The following is a 24,209-nucleotide window of genomic DNA, read 5'->3' as shown; positions in this document are numbered from 1 at the left end:
TGCGAGTTGCTTGAGAAATTTGATTAAGACAGTAAAATTATGGCTATTTTTTAAGTAATTTTAAGAAAGTTTTAAGAAAGGTTAGCTTTTTTTGTCAATACTTATGATAGTCTTCACTGAACGCTCTTATAAGTCAGCCCTGCTTTCCATTAGACTTTCACGATTGATTGGCATGTTTTGCTGTTATGACGCGGTTTGTCGCGAATGACCCTCTTTGAGGGTATTGTGTTTTGGGCATTGGAGAACTGAGGGCTCCTGCTGGTCCACTGCGACTTGATCACTTTGTTTTCGAAGTGTTGCTAGCTCAGCAAACCCTTTTTGGTGCCTGTGTTGAACGTCTGTTTAGCGTTATCCTGAATATTGAACAAATGAAAGAAATAAAACAAAACCACCCTGCTACCATCGTTTTTACAAACAAATTTGAGCTTAGAAGAGCTGAAGAAGCTCAAATTTGTTTTTGTTCGATAAACCCCTCCTTAGTAAGATGTTATGTGGATTTTTATATAGATTTCGCTTTTTTTTATAAAATGTCAGAGAAAGTACCCTAACTGACAAGTGTAATAAGCAGATGTTGTATTTGAAATAATGGACTTAGATGTATGGTATGAACTAGCGAGCATACAGCCAGCGAATTAGAAGGCAGGACAATTTCCAGGTGTTAGTTGACTCCATGTGTTGGAGGGAATCAGACAATTTTCTCATTTTTTAGGTTCGTGTCCTGTGAATCTTGCTCGTTCTTTCACACCCTTATAAGTGCCCATTATGTTTTTTTATTAATTAGCTCTTTACATATGTACTATATTATATAACTGCACAGAAACTGTCTTAACTATTTTTAATTCATTTGATTACGTGCACCCCTGACTTTGTTTAGAATAGAGACTGGGTGCTCTCATATCTTATTTGATTCTTTTCATTTTAGTGAAAAGACAGTTGCTTCGACACCAGAGTCCAACTACCGGCTTGTTTCCAGCCCAAGCACATAACAAAAAGGTTGGAAGTGTGAGAGACAGCATTTATTGCGCAGCTGCTGTTTGGGCTCTTTATCAGGCTTATAGGTACACACAATGTGGTTGTCCTCTGCAAAAACTTAATATCTGCGTAAAAAATTGATTTCGAGCTGAGGATGAACCTTCCCTAATATTGACATTGTGAGTCCAATGATGCGGTCTACCTTTTAATCTACCATTCACTATAGGCATATACCAAGGGTAAAAACAGATTTCTACGGTTTTTCCCTAACTAAATCTAGCACAGATATATTAGAATGACAAAACCTGACATCTACGGCATCTGAATCTTTATTTTTGAGGTTTTCTTGGCAGTTGAAAAATCCAGGTACTAAGTTTTACAAGAGGACAGCCAAAGTTCTTAGTTTATTCAAAGTTTTGCGAGATTTGCAGGAAAAAATGAAAACAATTAGGTCGCCTTAACTTCCCGTAAGTTATGATTAAATGAATTTTCCCTCGTAGACTAGATGTTTTCAAATTTCTAATTTTGTTCCTAATTTAATAGAATTGGTAAAACTGCCAAAAATTTTAAGCAAAAATGCTAGAAAATAGATTTTTCTGTGAAAACTGCCCTAATAGAAGTAAAAAAGCTGAAATGCAATTTTTTGTGAGACAGCCTTTACCAAATTATATTATTGGATAAATAGAACATTTTGTTTGGAAGTAGCCTGACCATGGTGCCAAATGACCCATGTCAGTGTAAGTAGTGTGTATTAGAATGTTTACAATCAAGTGTAAACATGGCACCCTGACCTCAAATTCCATAAACGGATCCCGTGCTGAAGGTCAAGGCTCAGTTAATTGGTTATCAATTAGTTATTTCAGTTAGCCTAGTTACTATGCAAAACTTTAGTTAGTCCTTTATTTCTCATAGTGTTAATTTTCAAGGTCGCTTTCCGTCGGGTGGCTTGAAACCTATAAAAAAAAATCACTCACTTTATTAGAAAATCTGTAATGACAACTGTTCCAACATGACTTTGTCCCCCCACCCTGGGTTGATACTGGCTGAAGAAGTTTAGACTAGAGACAAAGCTTCTAAAGTGAAAACTTAATAAAACTCTGCCTTCATTTCTCTTTTTTCCTAAAATGTGCTAATTTTTGAATATTGTTTATGCTGGAAAAATTCTATTTTCTTTTTGAAGTGCTTTAGAGTACTACCTTTTTTTTAACGTTGGGAATAAAAAAAGCTTCTAAATAAAAAAAAACAAAAAACTAGCAAACCAGACAGCAAAAAAGCAAGTTAATATGAAAATAAGTGTAAAAACTTCAGTCGTACAGATAAACCACTGTAGGGGACAAATCACATGGTGTTGTAATCCTTTCATACCCAACTTTCTGTTCCTTTCTAACACGATTCTTTTGCCTCTTAGATGTCCGTGGGTCCGCTTTCTTTTTCTGTTGGGAATAACATAGTACGCGACTTCATGATGTAGCCAGCTAGACTTGCAAGTGAAGCAATAGATCTTATCTGCTTTTTTTTTCATCTGTAATGGGTGGCTCACTCGGTGTTGATGAAGTGCCCCGGCCAAACATCATAATTACTTTATAGACCTCAGAAAGAAATCTACTAATGATCAGGTTTGACAAATTTGACGAATGATTGAAGAGGTTCAAGGTGGAATTTTTTATGGTGAACCTAAAATACCATTAATTTATCTAGTTAGCAATAAGTCAACTAGACTCAAAACAATCTTTCTAAGAAAATGAGGTGAAGTTCTTCTGTTCTAGATGCACTGCCTGCTGAAGGAATTTGAATTGGTCACTTCCAAAAAATTCTGTAAAGTCAAAAACCTGAACTTCTTCTCCGAGCAAACAAGGGGATGTTGGGGGGGGGGGGGGTAGTGACAGCACCACACTCATTTTTGCCAATTTCTGTCCTTTCTGGGCTCATTGTTTGATGTTTTGTGTTACAGAGGAACAATATTGTTATCATTTTTATGGACAGCCTCACAAAACTGATTCGAAACTGATGTAATAATGGCCCATCCCCCCCCCAAACAAAATATGTATGTATAACATCAGTAGCCTGCTGGGTTATTGGCACAATTGTTGGGGGAGTTCTGAGGTAACTTAAGGCCTTTTCCACTCATAAACTGGATTTTAAATTCAAAATCTGGATTGTAATTTTCTGTTCCACTGGCAATCTTGATCACAAAAATGGTGTTTCACTAAAAACAGGACCGTGAGTTTGTAATCTTGATTGTAAATCGGACAAATTGGCTCGAAAAAAATGCAGTGGGTTTGGATAGTGGGTTTTTCTGGGTTTTGGGTTGGGTTTTTAATTTTGCTTTTCCACAGTTTGCATTTAAGTGACCCAGTTATATAAACCGATTTTATAAACTTCCTAGCTCCACTGATAATTCCAAATCTTGTCTCTAACATCCTTTCCGTCAACGGAAAACAGCTTTGACTTGAAAGACAAGTTCTGGATCTGGGTTGTGGATTTTGCTGCTTCATTGGCCCTGAATAGTGGGCTTATAAAATTTTGCTGTTCCATAGTTTGTAGCTTGACAATCCTGTTTTTTAACCGTTTTGTTTATCAGAGAAAGAAGCCTTTTGTACATTCTTTGATTGCACAGTACTTACACGGTACTTTTCCTCGTCCCTTGGGCAATTAATTTATATTTTTTTTTTGCAGACGGATAGATGATGATAGAGGTAAATCTTATGAGCTCGGCCAATCAGCTGTAAAATGTATAAGAGGAATATTGTCCTGCTGGTTTCGTGAAACGTCAAAAGTGGAAAATTTCAAGTCTAGTCAACGTGTGGAGTATGCCCTTCATACTTACTTTGACTTGGCGACTGGTGCGGAACTTTCGTCAGAGGAGTTTACTTTCAAAGAAGGAAAAAATAACTTACAGGTAAGATCTGATGACTGTTATATTTAATATTAGATCTTACTCTTAGACCTTAAATCTACCTGTGCCTCCAGGAGACCCAGGACACCAAGAAGGAGCTGCCAATCTTCCCGTTGATTTCTTGCTGCCAGTATGTCCTCCAACAGAGGTTGGACTGACGTTTGTATGTTATACACGTCTGTCTGACACGTCAATCGTAGGGTTTTTATGCGTCTGCCTCTGTTACTACTAGTGGAGCACTGCGTTTGGTAGCGACAGATTTTCCATACGTAGTGCGTAACCGAGGTACCTTCATCGGCGATTTCTTTGTTATATATATATCACGATAGATTGGCCTTGTTACGGATGGATTGGTTAGTTATCCTGCCGTGCCAATGAATATTGAGCGTTCTTTTGAGACATGGGTTTTCGAAAGCCATTACTCTTCTCTCTTGTTGCTGCTTAGATGCCAGGTTTTGATTTCGTAAAGTACAACTGCTTTTCCTTTTGCACTGTTATTGAAAAGTCGCAGTTTTGAGTCGTTGAGCTTTGGGTTCGCCAAACTTTTGGTAGTATATTAGAGGCTCCATTAGTTTGAATAATTCTTGTGAGTAATTCTTTTGCTTACTTCGAAATTGCCAGGCTTTTGGTAGTGTATTGGAGTCTATATTAGTTTGAATAATTCCTGTGAGTAATTTTTTTGTTCACTTTGGAACCGTCAAGCTTTTGGTAGTCTATTGGAGCCTGAACTAGTTTGAATACTTCATGTGTGCAATTCTTATATAATTGATCCATTTGCAAGGTTTTCGGAATGAACTACTTACTATAAGTTGTTATCAAAATGTGGTTCATCTATATTATTAACGATGCACTTTAATATTAAGGATTTAATATCATAGAGTTTCGGAGTTTAAGCTTTAGCTAAAACCTTAAGGAATTAAAGATTTAAAATTTTTCGCAGTTTTTCAATTTAATATTTGGTAAAATGGTTGGATCAACTCAGATAAATCGGTAAGCGTATCTTAATTTTTATTATTTATCAGAAATCTTATTCAGAGTATAATTTTCATTGAAGAGAAACTGTTCTCTGTCTGCCCGTAATTTATTTTAAATTACTGGTAGCAATTTACGGTAAATTGCCTCCAATCTAAAGAGATTGCCTCCAATTTACAAATAAAAATTTCAAGTGTTGTTAATGTGTGGAGTATGGTCTTCATACATTGATTGGGCAACCCTTGATTGGGTTAATGTGTGGAGTATGGTCTTCATACTCTTGATTGGGCAACCCGTGCCGAGCTTTCACCAGAAATTAAAAATAATTTACAGGTAAGATTGTGTTGACATAGTAAGGTTCAAATTAATATTACTACTAACAACTCACCGCAGCACCAAACCACCTGAGTCCAACATAGCTGCGCACGCTTCTCCTCCATCACTCCATATGCTCCATTTCTCCTCATCCATCAAACGTGCCTGAAGACAAATGCTATATTTAATCAGTTCCAAATAATTTTCCTGTGGCATAGCTCCGTGTAAGAAAATTAATTAAAAAAAACTTTTTACACCAAACAAGTGTTTCAAGTAATAGTAAAGAGCTCCATTAAGACAAGAATGAGCAAAAACAAAGTCAAATTACCTTCCAAGCGTAAAATTGCCACAAATCGCTATCAATAAATAAACGAAACTCAAATCGAACAGAAATTACATGAGTAGGGCTGATAACCCCCATGCCTTCTCAAGACCAGAACACAATTTGCTCTATACTGAAAAAAAACAAACAAAAAAAAACAAATGACCGTGGATTGCCAGTTTAGCTGACATATATTTATATTTATTCCATAAAAGCTTTGATATTTTGTTATTGATGCTAGTAAGAAAAGTGAAAACATTTCAAATTCAATTTTTCACATCCCCAAAGACATAGTTTCTGGACTGTTCTATTATGCTGAACAAAATGGCTGTCTCAAAATTTTGACTGGATGCGCTTGGAAAGTAAACCGGCTTGAGAGAAGGGCTGCTTACCCTCCAATCACTTGTTACTCTTAAAAAAGGCACCATAACTTTTAATTTTGAATTGAATTAGCTCCTTTAAAAGTTTCAATGATATTTCTAGCTATTGTATAGTGGTGCTGCCTATGATATTGCTCATATGCCCTTTTTGAAAACCTGTATGCCTACATATTTTCTTTAATTGAAGCTCCTAAACTCCAATACATATGGTGCCTTCTGCCTAGTTCAAAATTCCTCACAACTTACCCTTAAAAGTTTAAATTAATAATATAAGTTTTTCTTTAGATGTTGTTTTGTCACCTTTTTGAAAGTTCACATGCTCATAGTTTTTTTTTTATGGCACTTGGTATTAACCAAGTGACATATAGCGATCGTAAATTCTGTCGGTCTGTCTGTCTGTCGGTCTGTCTGTCTGTCTGTCCCTGTTTTGCTACTTCAGGCACTTCCAGGCCAGCTAGGACTATGAAAATTGGCAGGCGTAACAGGGACAGGACCAGATTAAATTAGAAATAGTCGTTTTCCCGAGTTGACCATCTGGGGGGGGGGAGTGGGGGCCAGTTAATTCGGAAAAAATATGAAGTATTTTTAGCTTACGAACGGGTGATGGATCTTAATGAAATTTGATGTTTGGAAGAATATCGTATCTCAGAGCTCTTGTTATAAATCCCGACCAGATCCGGTGACATTGGGCGGAGTTGGAGGGGGGGGGACCTAAAATCTTGGAAAACGCTTAGAGTGGAGGGATCGGGATGAAACTTATTGGGAAAAATAAGCAGAAATCCTAGAGACGTTATTGACATAACCGGAACAGATCTGCTCTGTTTGGGGGAGTTGGGGGGGGGGGTCAATTCTGAAAAATTAGAAAAAATGAGGTATTTTTGACTTACGAAGGAGTGATCGGATCTTATTGAAATTTGAAGTTTGGAAGGATATCTTGTCTCAGAGCTCTTATTCTAAGTCCCGACTGGATTCGGTGACATTGGGAGGAATTGAGGTGGGAAACCTAAAATCTTGGAAAACGCTTAGAGTGGAGGGATCGGGATGAAACTTGGTGGAAAAAATAAGCACAAGTCCTAGATACGTTCTTAGATTAATCTTAGATTCAGATTAATTCTTAAGAAGTAGAAAAATGAGATATTTTTAACTTACAGAGGAGTGATCGGATCTTAATGAAATTCGATGTTTGGAAGGATATCATGTCTAAGAGCTCTAAAAGGAGGGTTAATTCTTAAAAAGTAGAAAAATGAGGTATTTTTTAACTTACGAAGGAGTGATCGGATCTTAATGAAATTTGATGTTTGGAGGATATCATGTCTAAGAGCTCTTATATTAAATCTCGACCTTATCCGGTGAAGGGAAAGTTGGGGGGGGGCGGCACCTAAAATCTTGGAAAATGCTTAGAGTGGAGGGATCGGGATGAAACTTGGTGGGAAAAATAAGCACAAGTCCTAGGTACGGGATTGACATAACCGGAACGGATCTGCTCTCTTTGGGGGAATTGGGGGGAGGGGAGGAGGTTAATTCTAAAAAATAGAAAACATGAGGTATTTTTAACTTGCGAAAGAGTTATCGTATCTTAATGAAATTTCATATTTAGAAGGACCTCAAAACTCAGATCTCTTATTTTTTATCCCGACCGGGTCCACTGTCATTAGGGGGAGGGGGACCGAAAATCTTGGAAAACGCTTAAAGTGGAGAGATCAGGATGAAACTTGGTGGAAAGAATAAGCATTAGTCCAAGATAGGTGACTTACATAACCGGACCGGATCCGCTCTCTTTGGTGGAGTTGGGCGAGGGGGGGGGGGAGTAATTCGGAAAAATTAGAAAAATGGGATATTTTTAACTTACGAATGGGTGATCAGATCCTAAAGAAATTTGATATCTAGAAGGATCTTCTGCTTTAAAACTCTCATTTAAAATTCCGACTAGATCTGGTGACATTGAAGGGAGTTGGAGGAGGAAGCCGGAATTCTTGGAAGTTTGGGAGTTAGGTGATGGAGTTCAGTGCTTTGGCGAGTTTGGTGCTTCTGGACGTGCTAGGACGATTAAAATTGGTAGGCGTGTCAGGGAGCTGTACAAATTGACTTGATAAAGTCGTTTTTCCCGATTGGAACATCTGGGGGGCTGAAGGGAGAGGACAAATTATATACATTGAGGTATTTTTAACTTGCTAGTGGGTGATCAGATCTTAATGAATTTTGATATTTAGAAGGACCTCGTGACTCAGAGCTCTTATTTTAAATCCCGGCCGGCATTAAGCCTCTGATTTCCCTTTTAAAGTAATCTATTGATTCTTAGAATTTTGCTAGAGCTAATGCCATATGAGCTCTTGGCTCTTCCGACCTCGTCACAAGTGCCATATGAGCTCTTAGCTCTTGTTTATTTAGTGCAACATCCACTTAAATATTACTGAAAAGCTTCACCTCAATACCCTTAGCTTGGTTTTTTCAACATCCCGTTACATCCCCTTAAACACACACTGGAAGTTTCACCTTAATACATTCCATCAACCATTCCTGAAGAATTTCTGATGCATCCGCTTGATAACCTGTGTGAGCATAGCGTGTTTCGATTTAATTCCATTAAGTTTCTATATATCCCAGATTTATCGCCTTAATATCCTTAGTTTTAATAGCAGGAGTAGTAGTAGTAGCCGTTGTATAACCTCATGTGATTCACGAGGTGTTACTGGCACTCAGAAGTTATATAAAATTGATTAAATATATTAGACATAGCTTTTAGATAGACAGCTTCAGGAGAAAATCCTATTAAATTCTAGAGGACCTTTTCTGGTGGCATGCAAGTGAAAGTGTATGAAAACAAATGGTCTATGTAGTCAATTTTAAATTAATGCGTCTATGAAATAGCTCAACCACTTGTCAGACAAATTTTGTTTCTATATAATTTTGTTTCTCAGTTAATGGACGAAACAAAGAAAAAAGGGCTTACCACGGTAAAGAGGTAAGTTGGGCTTATCCCAACTTACCTCCAAAAAAAGCAAGAATACAAAATTAGTTGTCCTACCAGAAAATGAGTTTTCTTCCAGCGTTCTGCAATATCTATAAGTTTAAATCAAAGGCAATCACAAATCATATATGAAGGAAAATGTTATTTATAATCAACTAACTGCTTATGTATATATATATATATATATATATATATATATATATATATATATATATATATATATATATATATATATATATATATATATAAAGGTAAAGAATACGGCATTAGACTTTACAGTCCCTACCGGTGGTGCTGATCTCCGTTTCTTAGTCCTTCAGCCAGGAAGTGCAATGGGGGGTTGGGGGCCTACCATCCTGTGCTTTCGCACACCCTTCCTGTTTACCTTCCCCAGATTTCTCCAGGTATCCATTTAGAGCTGGGTTGACTCTGGCTGAGCTTACAGAGTCACGCCACTGACCCCCGTCACAAACTAAATAATTGGGTACATTTGGATTCGAACCGATATATATATATATATATATATATATATATATATATATATATATATATATATATATATATATATATATATATATATATATATATATATGTATATATATATATATGTATATATATATATATATATATATATATATATATATATATATATATATATATATATATATATATATATATATATATATATATATATATATATATATATATATATATATATATATAAAGACTGTCCTAGCTGAGTGGATTAGTGCGCTGGATTTAGGAACCCTTGTCCGAGAGGGTGAGCGTTCGAATCCTAGTATACCCAATCATTTGGTTGGGGGGTTAGTGGGGTGACTCTGTAAGCTCAGTCAGAGTCGACCCAGCTCTAAATGGGTACTTGTAGAAATCTGGGTAAGGTAAACAGGATGGGTGTAGATCTGGAATAGGATGGGTCAGCATGGCTGTCTTTAGTGTGTACCAGCTGTCTTTAGTGTATTATTCTGGATCCACTTTAATATTAAGAATTAAATATTTATAAATAAAGAATTTGGATTTTATAAGGTTTGAGGATTTGGAATTTTCACACAGTAAATTGAATAATTTAATAAAGAAAGTTGTAAAAAACAACTTCATAGATCCCTTCAAATACATTTTTGCAACTATGACAATTTCTTCTTTTTTTAGATTGATGTGATTTCACTGTTTCTTGTTTTCCTGGTTCAGATGATAACATCCGGTCTCCAGATTATCTACACATCGGATGAGATATTTTTTATCCAAAACCTCGTTTATTATGTTGAACGTGCCTATAGAACCCCTGATTTTGGGATGTGGGCCAGGGGGTCAAAGTATAACGAAGGGAAGCCGGAAATACATGCCAGGTAAATTTAGTTTTTCCCAAAAGAGAAATCTAGGCAGTGAGCTTCTCAGACTGGGTGAGGGGAATTTGTAATGTGGAATTATTTTTTTATTGCAGGTTCGTCTTTCTGTCCTGTTGAACGAAAGAAGTTGTCGCTTATTTGTTTGTTAGGGCTTCAAAAACGAAGAAAAGATACATCAAACTCTCAAAAAAAAAATGTTTCTTATTTACACTGAAATTGCGAAAAAAAATTTGTGGCTTCGAGAAAGAACTCAGAATATGAAAATGCAAAAGACGGAGAAAATAATCAAAAATTTAGTCAATAGCCAACCAAATTTGCTTTGAAATAGACTAGTTGACTCGCATGAGATATTTTCGACAATAAATGCAGTATATTAGTCTAAAAACCAAGAAAATTAATGCTCAAAAATTATTTCACTGACATTGTCTTTCTTCTTGGTGGTTTCGGATAAGGTCTTAGGAAAGTAAGAATTGCCAGTCAAATACAACAAAAACCGTTTTTATATATTCAGAAATTACCTACCGAAATTTTAACATTATCCAATTATGCTTTCGAAGAAGACTTAAAAAGGAAAAAACCTTATAAAACCAAATACTTCATAGAATTTTTTCTTTTTTTTTCTTTTTTACTGTATTCAATGGACAAGTTTTCTGGTCAAGATTTTTTGGCCAACTTTCGGGGTTGCAAATCGATATAGCAAAATTTATTTCCAAAAGCTTTGTCTTCATTACATGGCCTTACCTGGCCCTTTCTTCATGCCCTGTATGTTTCAGTTAACCTGAAAATCCCTGTGAATTGCAATCAGAGACAAAAAAAAAAAATCAACTATTCAAATTTCATTTTTCTTCGTTGAATATCCTCAAGCCAGAGACTTAGCGTGTAATTTTCAAGCCATCGGAGACAAGCAATTTATTCATGATGCTATTTTTGGGCGTCATGAATCTGTTAGTCTTTTGGCCTGGGATGGCAACTTGACATTGCAATAACTCTTTTGAATATTTTTCAAATATAAATATAAAATGTTCTTAGTTCCGACCAAGACTCCTAACACCCTCCTCTAAGTAAATAAAAACTCCTCTAAATAACAAAAAAATTTGAAGTTCCTTTGGATTGAGGAACGATATCTTTTTTAAGGATCCGGTCCCCAAAACCCCCTTACATATTTGACTGTTATAAAGCCCAGGTCTTGGAAATTCTTCCCCCCTCCTGCTCTCCATCTCATGGACCTGAGTGCTGCTCAGGTTATGAGAGGCAGTTTATAATTTTTTTTTTTCGAAAAGCCCTAAATTATTTTTGGTCTATTGCCGTTTCATGAGCTTGAAAACTTTTGCCAAGAATATCTATAGGATATAAGGCTGGATTGTCTATTAACTTAAATTGCGTTTGTAAAAATTTCACGTCTACACAGGGAATAAGGGGGCCCCATGTCTCATTAACGTGATACTAAGTTCTTTTTTTCTGATTTCTTGTAGCTTCATAAAATTTTTATTTTTGAATAAAAATATTCTTGGCATATGTGGATACTCTTCGATTTTATCTAAATGATTCAGTTTTAACCTCTTTCGCCAATGATACAGATATCACAGTGTTTGCCCGGACTTCAAAAGAGGTTGTGCAAAAAGCGAACCACGTCCTTAGTCGGCTAAATCCAAGGAAAACTTCCTACCCTTGCAGTAAATCCAAGAAAAACGAATTTTATGGTATTTAGTAGAACTGGTGTACCTGAACTTCTTGAAAATGTGCTTTATAATGGTGTTAGGATAACACAGGTGTTTTTTTTTGTAAATATCTCGGATTTTATATTGATTGTAATTTGTCATGGAAGAAGCATGGTGAAATAGTGTCGGCAAAAGCAGCTAGAGGATTGGGAGTGATGAAGAGACTGAAAAAAGTGCTCCCAGTAGCAGTTGTCAAACTGTTATACAGTGCTATTGTGCACCCTTACATCACGTACGGTTGTTCTGTTTGGGTAAGAAATTACGTGATAAATTATAAAAGAACTCAAATAATCAAACAGTTCGTGGTAACGAACTGTAGTAAGGAGCGACCCGGCTCTGCAGTAACCAAAACTCTAAAAAATGGAATTTTGATACCAATACCTACATCAAAACAATCGCATTTTAATGCTGATTTTAAATATATAAGTTTGATCAAGTTTAGTCTTACCCATCAAAAGTTACGAGCCTGAGAAAATTTGCGTTATTTTAGAAAATAGGGGGAAACGCCCCCTAGAAGTCTTAGAATCATAACGAAAATCACACCATTAGATTCAGCGTATCAGAGAACCCTACTATAGAAGTTTCAAGCTCCTATCTACAAAAATGTGGAATTTTGTATTTTTTGCCAGAAGGCAGATCACGGATGCGTGTTTATTTGTTTTTTTGTTTTTTTGTTGTTTTTTTTCTTTTTCCCAGGGGTGATCGTATCGACCCAGTTGTCCTAGAATGTTGCAAGAGGGCTCATTCTAACGGAAATGAAAAGTTCTAGTGCCCTTTTTAAGTGACCAAAAAAATTGGAGGGCACCTAGGCCCCCTCCCACGCTAATTATTTTACCAAAGTCAACGGATCAAAATTCTGAGATAGCCATTTTATTCAGCGTAGTCGAAAAACCTTATAACTATGTCTTTGGGGACGACTTACTCCCCCACAGTCCCCATGGGAGGGGCAACAAGTTACAAACTTTGACCAATGCTTACATATAGTAATGGTTATTGGGAAGTGTACAGGCGTTTTCAGGAGGATTTTTTTGGTTGGGGGAGGGGTTGAGAAGAGGGGGATATGCTGGGGGAACTTTCCATCGATAATTTGTCATGGGGGAAGAAAATCTCCATGAAGGGAGCGCAGGATTTAATAGCATTATTTAAAAACACAATGAAAAAATAAATATGAAAAAGTTCTTTCAGCTGGAAGTAAGGAACAGCATTAAAACTTAAAACAAACAGAAACTATTACCCATTTGAGGGGCTCACCTCCTCCTAATACCTCGCTCTTTACGTTAAAGTATTTTTAGTAATTTCAACTATTTATTCTACGGCTTTTGTGATTCTGGGGTCATTCTTAATGAATTGGGACAAAATTTAAGCTTTAGTGTAAAGAGCGAGGATCTGACAAGGGGGCGAACCCCCTCATATATGTAATAAAAATATGAGAATACAAAAGTTCTTTACGTAAGCTAATTTATAAGTTACGTAAATCTTTTACTAATAAAAATATTCGTAAAAAATTAAAAGTTCTAGTTGCCTTTTTAATTGACCAAAAAATCGGAGGGCAACTAGGCTTCCTCCCCCGCTCTTTTTTTCTCAAAATCATTCGATCAAAATTATGAGAAAGCCATTTAGCCAAAAAAAAAAAAAATTCAAATTTCGTTTTAATTATTCCTCTGCGGAGAGCCAAAATCAAAACATGCATTGATTCAAAAACGTTCAGAAATTAAATAAAAAAAACAAGTTTTTTTAACTGAAAGTAAGGAGCGACATTAAAACTTAAAACGAACAGAAATTACTTCGTATATGAAAGAGGCTGCTTCCTCATCAACGCCCCGCTCTTTACGCTAAAGTTTTTTACTGTTTTAAAAAGAAGAATTGATAGACAGAGTCAAACTTTAGCGTAAAGAGCGGGGCGTTGATGAGGAAGCAGCCTCTTTCATATACGAAGTAATTTCTGTTCGTTTTAAGTTTTAATGTCGCTCCTTACTTTCAGTTAAAAAAACTTGTTTTTTTTATTTAATACAAAACAAAGCACTGCGTCTCATAGGAGAATTTCAAAACTGTCAGAATACTGCGGAGTGTTTTAGAAAGAATGATATTTTGAACATAGGCGAGCTACGTGATTGCCAGCTAGCGATTTTTGTTTTTCAAAGTGTAAATAAGGTAAGCCCTGAGTACTTTTATGATTTTCAAAAAACTAACTCGTTTTATCACCCTTATTTTACCCAGAATTCGGAGGATTTGACTCACGAGAGAAGAAATACAACGAGAACAGGATTTGTTCTCAGGAACATAGGTATCAGCGTCTGGAATGACCTTCCAGAATCGGTCAGAGCGGCAGTAAGTCTGGTATCATTCAAGAGAATGGTTAAATTCCATTTTTAAAAAAGCAAAGAAGTGTGATAAGAGGAAAGGGTATTTATTTATTTAGTATTTAATATTAATTATTTTGTTTTTTTACCCCCCCCCCCCACGGATTTTTTTTCTTTCTTCAAAATCATTTGAAGAAATGATTTAGCGGATTCATGGTGGTTAGAATTGTGGTCATAGTCAGGACTCTTTTGTCTTAAGAGTGGCCGTTAGTGGTAAATTCTTTGTTTAATTTATATGTTTTGGATGAAAATAAAAAAATGTCCATGTCTATGAATGTTATTGCATCCGTAAGAAAAATTTTTACCGAAACACTTTGAATTTTTTTTAATCATGTCATTTAATTTATCTTAAGTTTAGTTTTAAGTTCATTCATTTAATGCTGTTTTTTTTGGTCCAAATTGGCTGGATAAAAAGGTGTATAGTTAAGTTATATATAATATAAAAGTTCTATAGTTATATTATATATAATGATTTTTTGTTTTGTTTCAGTTCTATTGGTATGGCAAAGGCTGCTCTTGAAGCAATCAATGGATGCAATTTGTTTGGGGACAGAGGCTGTGCCAATTCTGTGATTTATGTTGACATTGATGCGCACAATCGAAATCGTTCCATATTTGAGACAATGTTGCCAAAAGAATCCAGCTCTAAGGTGAAAACACTGAATGCTTTAAAACCAGATAGATAGATAGATACATCTTCTTCTTCTTATGTTTATGAGGTCTGTGGATCAGTATGATGTCCATTCACCTCTTAGACATTGCAGGAAAAACTTCATACATGTTTATTTACGACAAGATTTATACCATATAAAAAAACAGCGCAAATGCCTGATGGCATACTTAAGCGTGTGGTACATCGCCAAAAAAAAAAAAAAAAAAAAAAAAAAAAAAAAAAAAAAAAAAAAAAAAAACAACGGTCATCACTTCAGCTTAAACTAATGTTCACACTCCTTACGGAATCAGAACGTCCACACTCACAACGGAAAATATTGCGAGAGACCAGCAACATGATTTCTTAATAATTTCAGAAATTGGTTTCTATCATTACAATTTCTCACAGCTATTGGGATTAAATTCCAAACTTTCGGACCAGTATGGCGCAAACTAAATGCCGTTCGTACTGTTGGCGTAGTTTCAAAAGAAAAATCAGAACTATGAGATGTTGGGTAATTGTGGAATTGTGAATTTGTAGGGAGTAACCTTGGGCTAACTGAGGATCTATTACTAATAATAAAAATTAATCCAAGGACTTTATTTTGTAGAATTTAAAGAGGTATAAACGTTGAAGGAAAAGTTGATACCCAAATAGAAACACAATAAAGAAAATATGGACTAACAAAAGAAAATATATTGTTTTAAAATATCCTTTGGGAAAAAAGGGCGTAAACGAGAAAAAATGCCGATATTTCGCGAGATTTTTTGAGAAATTGTTTTCACATGTTCAGGGAAAGACTTATTTTCATCCAAAATATTTCCAAGATGTTTAAATTGATCAACACGTTTTAGTTCCCTATCATTCAGATAAAGAGAAATCTGTTCTGTTTTCTGGGAACCAGATCGAGAAAACAGCATATATTGACATTTCTTCTCATTTAACGAAAGTAAATTTCTGGTGTACCAATCCCCTACGGATAAAAGTGTGTTATTAAGATGTTTTGTATAATAAAATTCATAATGCTGTCTCTGAATTTCTAACTTTTTCTCAACAAAATTTGTTAACCCTAAACTTTTCTAAAGTTTTTTTCAAGATATTCTCTAGACTGTCGTCAAGTGTTGGCAATGACCAAATCATGGTTCGAGGAAATGTGATAAAAAGAGTAGCAATAACGAAATATTTGGGGTTTTTAATTGATGAAAACCTGTCGTGGAAAAACCATTCAAATGCTGTAGCTGAAAAATTAAGCAGAGGTCTTGGGGTGATGCGAAGAATTAAAATTCTAGTCCCAAAAAAGATTCTAAATATGATTTATTTTTCTATATTTTGTCCATATATTAGCTACGGATGCTCTATATGGGCAAGTAATTTTGTAACATGTTTCAAAAGAGTACAAAAACTTCAGAATAGAGCTGTAAAATTATTATCGGAATTTTATGATTCTGATGATGTTCCTGCTCATGAGCATTTTAAAAAGAATAAGTTAATGGATATATCCCAAATTCGAGATTACCAACTTGCGATTTTCTCGTATAAATATTTAAATCGCCTGCTCACCCCTGCTTTTGAAAATCTTTTTACTTTTAATAGAGACCGTCATGATCATAATACAAGAAAAGCTGATAACTTAACTCATGAGTTTAAGAGTACTACTCCGGCATCTTTTGTGATTCGCCATTATGGTCCCTATGTTTGGAATATTTTGCCCGAGGGTGTGAAAAATGTGCCTAGTCTTCCGGCTTTCAAGTCACGGGTAAAAAAGTTTCTTTTATCTCGTGAGTAATTTTGATGTAAGGCCCGTTCCAGATTGTCATTCTATTCAAGGCATTTCCCTGATTTATTTGCTGTTAATTTTTTTCTGTTAATTTTTTTCTGTCTTCTTCTTGTCTTTTTCCTCTTTCTCTTTTTTCCTTTATTCCTTCATCATTTGAGTTTCTTTTGTATTGAGTAGCGTGATATGAACGTGGTTTTAATTAGCTGAGGGTGATAACCTCGCTTGCCCTTACAAGCTTATTGCCTTTCTTGGCAGGCGAATGGCGAATAGTGTTTGTTTTCTTTTCTTAATAAATGTATGTCTCATATATCTCATTTCATATGAAAAAGTATGGATAAATCAGCATGGGATGCAAAAATAACAACATCATCTGCAAGCATTACAATTTTACAAAGTGGTAATATCCTCAGGCAAATCATTTATAAATAGAAGGAATAAGGTCTGTCCCAGGACAGACCCTTGAGGGACCCCACAACTTGTCAAAAAACTTTCCGAACGGATACCATGAATTCTATTACAATTCAATTCTATATACAATTTTACACAGGGTAATACCTCGGGCAATCATTTATAATGTCGGTCCAAGAACAGAACCCAGAGGGACCCCACAACATGTAAAAAAACTTTCTGAACGGATACTATTAATTCTATCATGAAATTCAAGTTTTCTACCTGTAAGATAGGTTTTAAAAAAATTTAAGGATTTTGAAGCAAAACCATATTTTTGGAGTTTCATTAAGAACAAACGATGGTCAATTGTGTCAAAGGCCTTGGCGACATCAAGAAATTCCACCACGCATGCTGATCACCGTCGATTGCATCGTTTATCTCAAGCAGAAGTTGATGAATCACCAACTCTGTTGATTTCCCTTTAATGAAACCAAGCTGAGAAGGATGAAAAATATTTTTTACCAATTAAATAATTATGGAACTGATGGTTAGCTATCTTTTCCAAAAGTTTACTAAACACCGATAAAAGTGATAACCTCTATAATTTGAAGGATGACTAGTAATTCCGCCTTTATGTAGTGAAATAACGTTAGCTTTCTTCAACAAATCGGGAAAAACTCCCTGTACAAATGACAAATTATATGTGTGTGCAAGTAATGGGGCAACATCAGTATCTACGTGCTTTACTGTTCGAGTAGAAAAACCAAATTCATCAGACAAAGAACTTTTTTTTAAGCTTAATGATAATTTTTTTCACATGTTGGGGCGTCGTTTCGGAAAAATCAAAAGGGTTTTCAGTTTGATGATTATCAGAATAAATCGTAGGATCATTTAGCAACGGAGAAAAAATTCCATGTAAGCTATATATATATATATATATATATATATATATATATATATATATATATATATATATATATATATATATATATATATATATATATATATATATATAATGTATATATATACACAAGAAATACAGACAGCAACATCCTCAGAAGAAAACCCAAAGGTTACATCTAATGGGGGAAAGAATAACAAAAAAAGTGACAAAATGTACATTTTTGGAGAATACAAAGAGGAGAGAGGATTTATACCAAATGAAATGAAATAGGAAAAATAAATTTCATTGCCAATTTTAACCCAGTCTAATTGTGACACGTATAATTTTATATAGACATGTAGACATAGACATGTTTTGATTTAACAGACGAGTAGTTAGATTTCGACAAAACCCTCTTTTTCAAGACGGTGTCATATCCAAGATATTTGACAAAATCGACTGTCAAACGGCCTATTAGAGGAATTTTTTATTTCTTCTCTAGAAATGTAGATAGGCTTAGGAGACCAGGGGGCAGGAGTAAAATTAATTATGACGCCTCCCTCGCGATCCAAACACAAAAAAAGCCCCAGAAGCCTTTACCATGGCGCCTCCCAGTCACGGCACCCTAAGCAGCTTTCCTAGGTCCCCCTTTCCAACAGACCTACTATTCATCCATTGATTATGATGTTGTGATTAACGCCATTCTCTCAAACATACGAAGTTCTGATTTTGATTTGGTTTAGAAAATCATATTTAGTCATTAATCATCACTGTATTTGCTCATTGATATTGAATATTTGTTTGCTTATAGTGTGCCACAGAAGTCGAGGCTAGTAGGGTTTTAGTATTTTGCTCTTTTAATAGCCACAACACTTGGCACTGGGTAGAGAATTTAATGTGGCGAAACCCTATAGGCAAGTGTATTCTCCTGATGAGCCCTTGTGTTGGGTTGTTGCCTCTGAATTATTTGTCTTTATTTTTTCTATTGTTTGGTAAATGACGACTTATACTTATTGACGACATGACTGCCTGTCCATGGATTATTGTTTATGGTTGATTGTGTATGGCTATGCTGTTTGACCTGTGTGATTATATGGATGAGTAGGGTTAAGGCCTCATTCATAGTATTCTTTTTTCTTAAAATGCACAACGGAATTTATATAGAGAGAAAGAAAAAAAAAACGATTTTGGGCATTTTGTTCCATCAGAATGTTAGTAGAGATGATCGATTTGAGAACGACCGTGCAAAATTAACATGGTTAACATAGGGGAATGAAAAGGATGGTCATAAAGGTAAATTTTTTCTCCGAGATTGGACCCAAGGATCCCATCTCAGAAAAATAAAAAAATAGTACCCCAAAAATACATTTTTTCCCAAAATTGTTAACACTCATTGGAAGGATAGTACCTCTATGTATCTGTGAAGGTGGAGATCTTATTTCAAAAGGCACTCCTAGATTTTTCTCTTTTATAGAATACTGACAGCTCTTTACTACCTGCTCTTTCGTGGCCATGTTTTGCAACCCATGACGAAATGTCCTACAATCAGACTAAGGCGAAAATTGTTAAGAAGTTGAAAGGCAATTATGGATTTAAGCGATTTCTACGGGATGGGTATGGAACCATCTTAGAAGACAAAGACAGAGAGTTTTATACGGAAGGAGAAACTAAAGTATGTGATATTTTTTTCAATACCACTTTTCATGGTAATAATCAAAGCAGGGGAAGGGGGCGGGGGGCTCTGAGAGTACCTTTCCGGAAGTGACCACGCTGATCTTATCTCAAGAATCATATCTGGTTTGATACAGACAAAGTTTTATTGGGAGAAGAAACTAAACTTAGTGAAAATCCTTTCAATGTCACTTTTTAAGGTAATATTCAAATTAGGAACGGTGGGGGGGGGGGCTCCATCAGTGCCTTTCAGATAGGTGCAATGCTGAAGTTTTTGCAAAGAAAATGTGCAAATCTGATAAAGTCATGATTTGACTGATTTTACGTCCAATAGGCTAGGAGCTATCAACTTGAAACAAATATACTCGAAAAAATTGCTTTCTTATTTGGATTTTCCTATGAATCTTTCTCATGAGCTTTGTTTCTAATTCTCAATTTAAAACTTAATAGAAGTTGAAAAGCAAAATTTCGAAATCTATAAAAGAAAATTGTGTCTTTTGGCTTCAACTCAGAATTAAGAACTGAAGGCTTAAACTGACTTTGAAAATACCACAAAACTTATTTTTATTCTATCGACTGGGTTTTTTTTAAGTCTAGTTGAATAGTGCTTAATTTTTCCTTTTTATTTAGCTTTACTTGTGAAATAAATAAAGGAGCGATAATGGTCTTTGAACTAATGAAGATGGCAGGGTTTATCACTATATTTATCTAAAGGTAAAATCTTGCAAAAACTTAACTTGGTCGTTTTGTGGCACTAATTTTTATATTTGTGCTGCTACTGACAATTCGCCGCAGCACCAAGCCATTTGAGGCCAGCACAATTGCACACGCTCTTTCTCCTCTGTCCTATTCAGGTTTTCTTTTTTCGTCCTTTCCATGATTTATTTTTGTTTCATATGTTTTCTTATTACCTCTTACAATCCAATCTGAGGACGTCCAGCCAGATATGGAAGAAGTTCGGAAGCTGTTAGTACCAGAAATCAACAGAATTCCAAAGGCTGCCAAATCTGCCAACAAATTTCACTAGGCCATGAGAACCTTCCAAGATGCATTCATTTCCCTAAGTTTTAGATAGGACACTCAAATCGTTTGCATAACTTAAGTCTCGGGGAGTTCTTTTGCAAAAATATGACCCAGATCGAAGCTTCGAGATGAAAAATAGTTTAAAATTGTTAAGTTTTTGTTGCGTATTTAGAATGATATTTCTATCTTTCAGTTTCTACCTACATAACTTAATTGCATAATTTTTCTTTCAGAACTTCGAACAAATTGAGAGTGAATGGCCTATATTTTATCTATTTATGATAATCGATGGAGTTTTCAAAGGACTTCCCGATCAAGTGCTTGAGTACCAGAAGCTACTCAAACCCAGACTTAAGAGGGATCATCTTGGTGGTAAGTGAATGAAGAGTTTATGCTTACAGGAGCTTTCTAGGTAATATTATAGCTTGACCTCACCCAGATTAATCGCAGCTGGTATCCCTGTCTTCAGAGTATGGATCCGATAGGCACTATTGTGTGCCAACTTCTGACTCTTTTGGAGGCATCGTCTAGTTCGCTGACCCATTGCCGCTTCTAGTTTTTATTCAAGCGTTTCCGGGTTAACTTATCTGATGATCACCAAGTTAACTAACCATAAGCGCAATTGCCACACTTATGGGTATGTGCGTTATTACTCACACTGCTAATATAGCCAGTAAAAATGACCTGCGTTTTCAGTATTTTTTACCTGTCAGCTATGCTTTTATTGTAGCTCTCTCAGTTTTATTTGTTTTTTTATTTTTGTTTCTAAAAGTAAAAATATGGTTTTTTTTCTAATTTGTTCATTTTCGTGTGCATTCACCTGCTCTCCTGCTTTGGTTTTTACGCACTCTCTGAAGAGTTTGCACAAACGCTACAGAAACTCTGAAAAAGAGTACCCCAGATAAACTAGAGTGCTTAGATAGGACTAAAAGTAAAAAGTAACATCATAGGCAGCAAAATAGCGCTGCCTAAATAAAGAACGATGTTGGCACAATGTATCATTTATTATTATTTTTTTTTGGTCTTAGATCCGGGTACTTCGTATTGAAAGAGCTGTCGTAAAAACTTCAAAAAAGACTCATTCGATTGGAATTGAAACGGCTAGAGCCCTTTTTATAGTTAAAAGTGATTGGAGGGCAACTAACCCCCCTCCCACGCCCACCCTTTTGCCAAACATATCCAATTAAAATTTTGAGATATTCATTTTGTTCAACGTAGTTGAAAGGTCCAGAAATTATATCTTTCAAAATGACACCCCCACCCCTTAGGGTGAAGGTTGTATGTCCTTGTGCCCCTTTTGTTATTGTGTCCCTTTTGATATTCAAAAGTAACCGGAGGGTGACCTCCCCCCACGCCCATCATTTCTCTAAACAATCTAAAAAATTTGAGACAGTCATTTTATTCAAAAAAGTCCAAATGTTATATAACAAGGCTATTGGGGTTGATACAAACCACCAGAGCCTGGGGGGTGAGGGTAGTAAGTTACGCCGAGGGGCATTTAAGGTTTATATGGAAGGGATGATTGTTTAACTTTAGTAGAGCCTAATTTGGTTGAAAATTGGAGGTTCTAGTTCGTTTTTAAGCGTCAAAAGTGATGGAGGGCATTTGACCCCCCCCCGTCTCCCCGACAACTCCTCTTTTCAACAAACATATCTGATTGATATTATGAGATAGTGATTTTGTTCAAAATAGTCTAAAGAACATAGAATAATGCCCCTAGGATTGACACTAACCCCAGCAACCTGGTATAGGGTTGTAAGCTATACCATGAGGGCATATATAGTTTTTATGGAATGGGCGGTCACATAAACTTCAGATGGGGTTAATTTGATAAAAGGTTATAAGTTATAGTGTCATTTTTAAGAGTCAAAAGTAATTTGAGAGCAACCAGCCCCCCTCCCCTCCACGCTCATCGTTTCCCTTAACACCTCCAATCAAAATTTGGAGATAACAATTTATTTCATTGTAATTGAAGGGTTCGGAAGTTATATGTGTGAGGAAGACCAACCTCCTCTTACAGCTCTAAGGGGAAAGGGTTTTAATTTATGCCCTGGTGCATATTCAGTTCCTATAGAAAAGGGGATCGTCTATGTTTTGGAGGGAACTCATTTGATTGGTAATCAGAAGTTCTAGTGCTCTTTTTAAGAGTTGAAGTGATCAGAACGCAGCTATCCTCTCCAACACACACAAACACGTCGTGTTTCCCTGAGATGCATCCAATTTTTTGAGACAGTTCTTTTATTCAAAAGAGCCGAAAAATCGTATAACAAGGGTTTTGAGGTTGATACAAACCACCAGAGCATGAGGGCGGTGATTGTAAGTTTTGCGCCTGGGGCATTTAAGGTTCTTATGAAAGGGAAAATTTTATAAACTTCTGAGGCGGCTCATTTGTTTGAAATTTGATTTTCTAGTTCCCTTTCAAGAGTCAATAGTGATGGAGGTTAACTAGTCCCCCCCCCAATTACCCCTCTTTTCACCAAATGTATCTGATTAAAATTGTGCGATGGTAATTTTTTTTTAAATAGTCCAAAGAACATATAATAATGGCGTCAGGGTTGAAACAATCCCTCAGAGCCCTGGGGATAGCGCTTTAAGTTATGCCCTGGGGGCATATGAGGCTCTTATGGAATGGGTAGTCGTATTTAATTCAAATGAATCTCATTTGATCAGAGTGCAAATTATGTTCTAGCCTTGGGAAGGCACAAGGGTTTTGAGCCCTACTCATGTCGATTATTGCTCGTTTTGTGTTTGACTCGGTTATATCTTGTTATTTTTGCTCCCTTTGGGTTTCATATATTTATCGATGCTGACTTATTGTAGTTTTACGCTTGGTAGATTATTTGATTTTATTTTTGCTTATTTTTGGTTTAATGGAGTTCTTTATTTTTTGAAAATTTATTTCGCGGAAAAAGGTTTTTTAGTTAATTACCATATATAACGAAGAGAAATTAACTCATATATGGCTGTTAATGGGAACGTAGCCTTGAAGTAAGTCTTAATTTCGTTTTTTCGTTGACGAAGTTGGCACCTCCACAATCATGTTTTCATAAATATCATTCCAGTTAGACTTACGCTCATTCTCACAATAGCGAAACTTCTTCTGAATGTCCCATTTAGGTTCAAGAGACGCACAGGGCTTTTTCTGCTGGAAACCTTTTATCAGACAATTCAACCACTTTATCAAACAGTTCGTGGTAACGAACTGTAGTAAGGAGCGACCCGGTTCAATAGTAAACGAAACTCTAAAAAACAGAATTTTGATACTAAAAGATACATCAAAAGAATCGGATTTTTATGCTAATTTTAAATATACAAGTTTCATCAAATTTAGTCTTTTTATCAAAAGTTACGAGCCTGAGAAAATTTGCCTTATTTTAGAAAACAGGGGGAAATACCCTCTAAAAGTCATAGAATCTTAATCACACCATCGCATTCAGCGTATCAGAGAATCCTACTGTAAAAGTTTCAAGCTCCTATCTACAAAAATGTGGAACTTCGTATTTTTTGCCAGAAGACCGATCACGGGTGCGTGTTTATTTTTTTATT

The 24,209-nt window shown here is 35.7% G+C and overlaps 1 protein-coding gene across 7 annotated transcripts in view; it reads left to right on the top strand.

Moving 5' to 3' along the window:
• Positions 1-24,209, top strand: part of LOC136035961 (probable phosphorylase b kinase regulatory subunit beta) — a 121,892-nt gene that overhangs the window by 16,371 nt on the left and 81,312 nt on the right. For all 7 annotated transcript variants that reach the window (XM_065717853.1, XM_065717848.1, XM_065717847.1 and 4 more), the window contains exons 4-9: positions 923-1,058; positions 3,649-3,871; positions 9,993-10,189; positions 14,758-14,917; positions 19,444-19,641; positions 20,897-21,035. In XM_065717853.1, the coding sequence (XP_065573925.1) occupies positions 923-1,058; positions 3,649-3,871; positions 9,993-10,189; positions 14,758-14,917; positions 19,444-19,641; positions 20,897-21,035 (1,053 nt within the window). The remainder of the gene's footprint in view (positions 1-922; positions 1,059-3,648; positions 3,872-9,992; positions 10,190-14,757; positions 14,918-19,443; positions 19,642-20,896; positions 21,036-24,209) is intronic.

Source organism: Artemia franciscana, chromosome 15, assembly GCF_032884065.1.
Source record: "Artemia franciscana chromosome 15, ASM3288406v1, whole genome shotgun sequence".
Classification (NCBI taxonomy): Eukaryota; Metazoa; Arthropoda; class Branchiopoda; order Anostraca; family Artemiidae; genus Artemia; species Artemia franciscana.
Note: the sequence above shows the minus strand (reverse complement) of the source record. Positions and strands in the feature narration are given on the sequence as shown.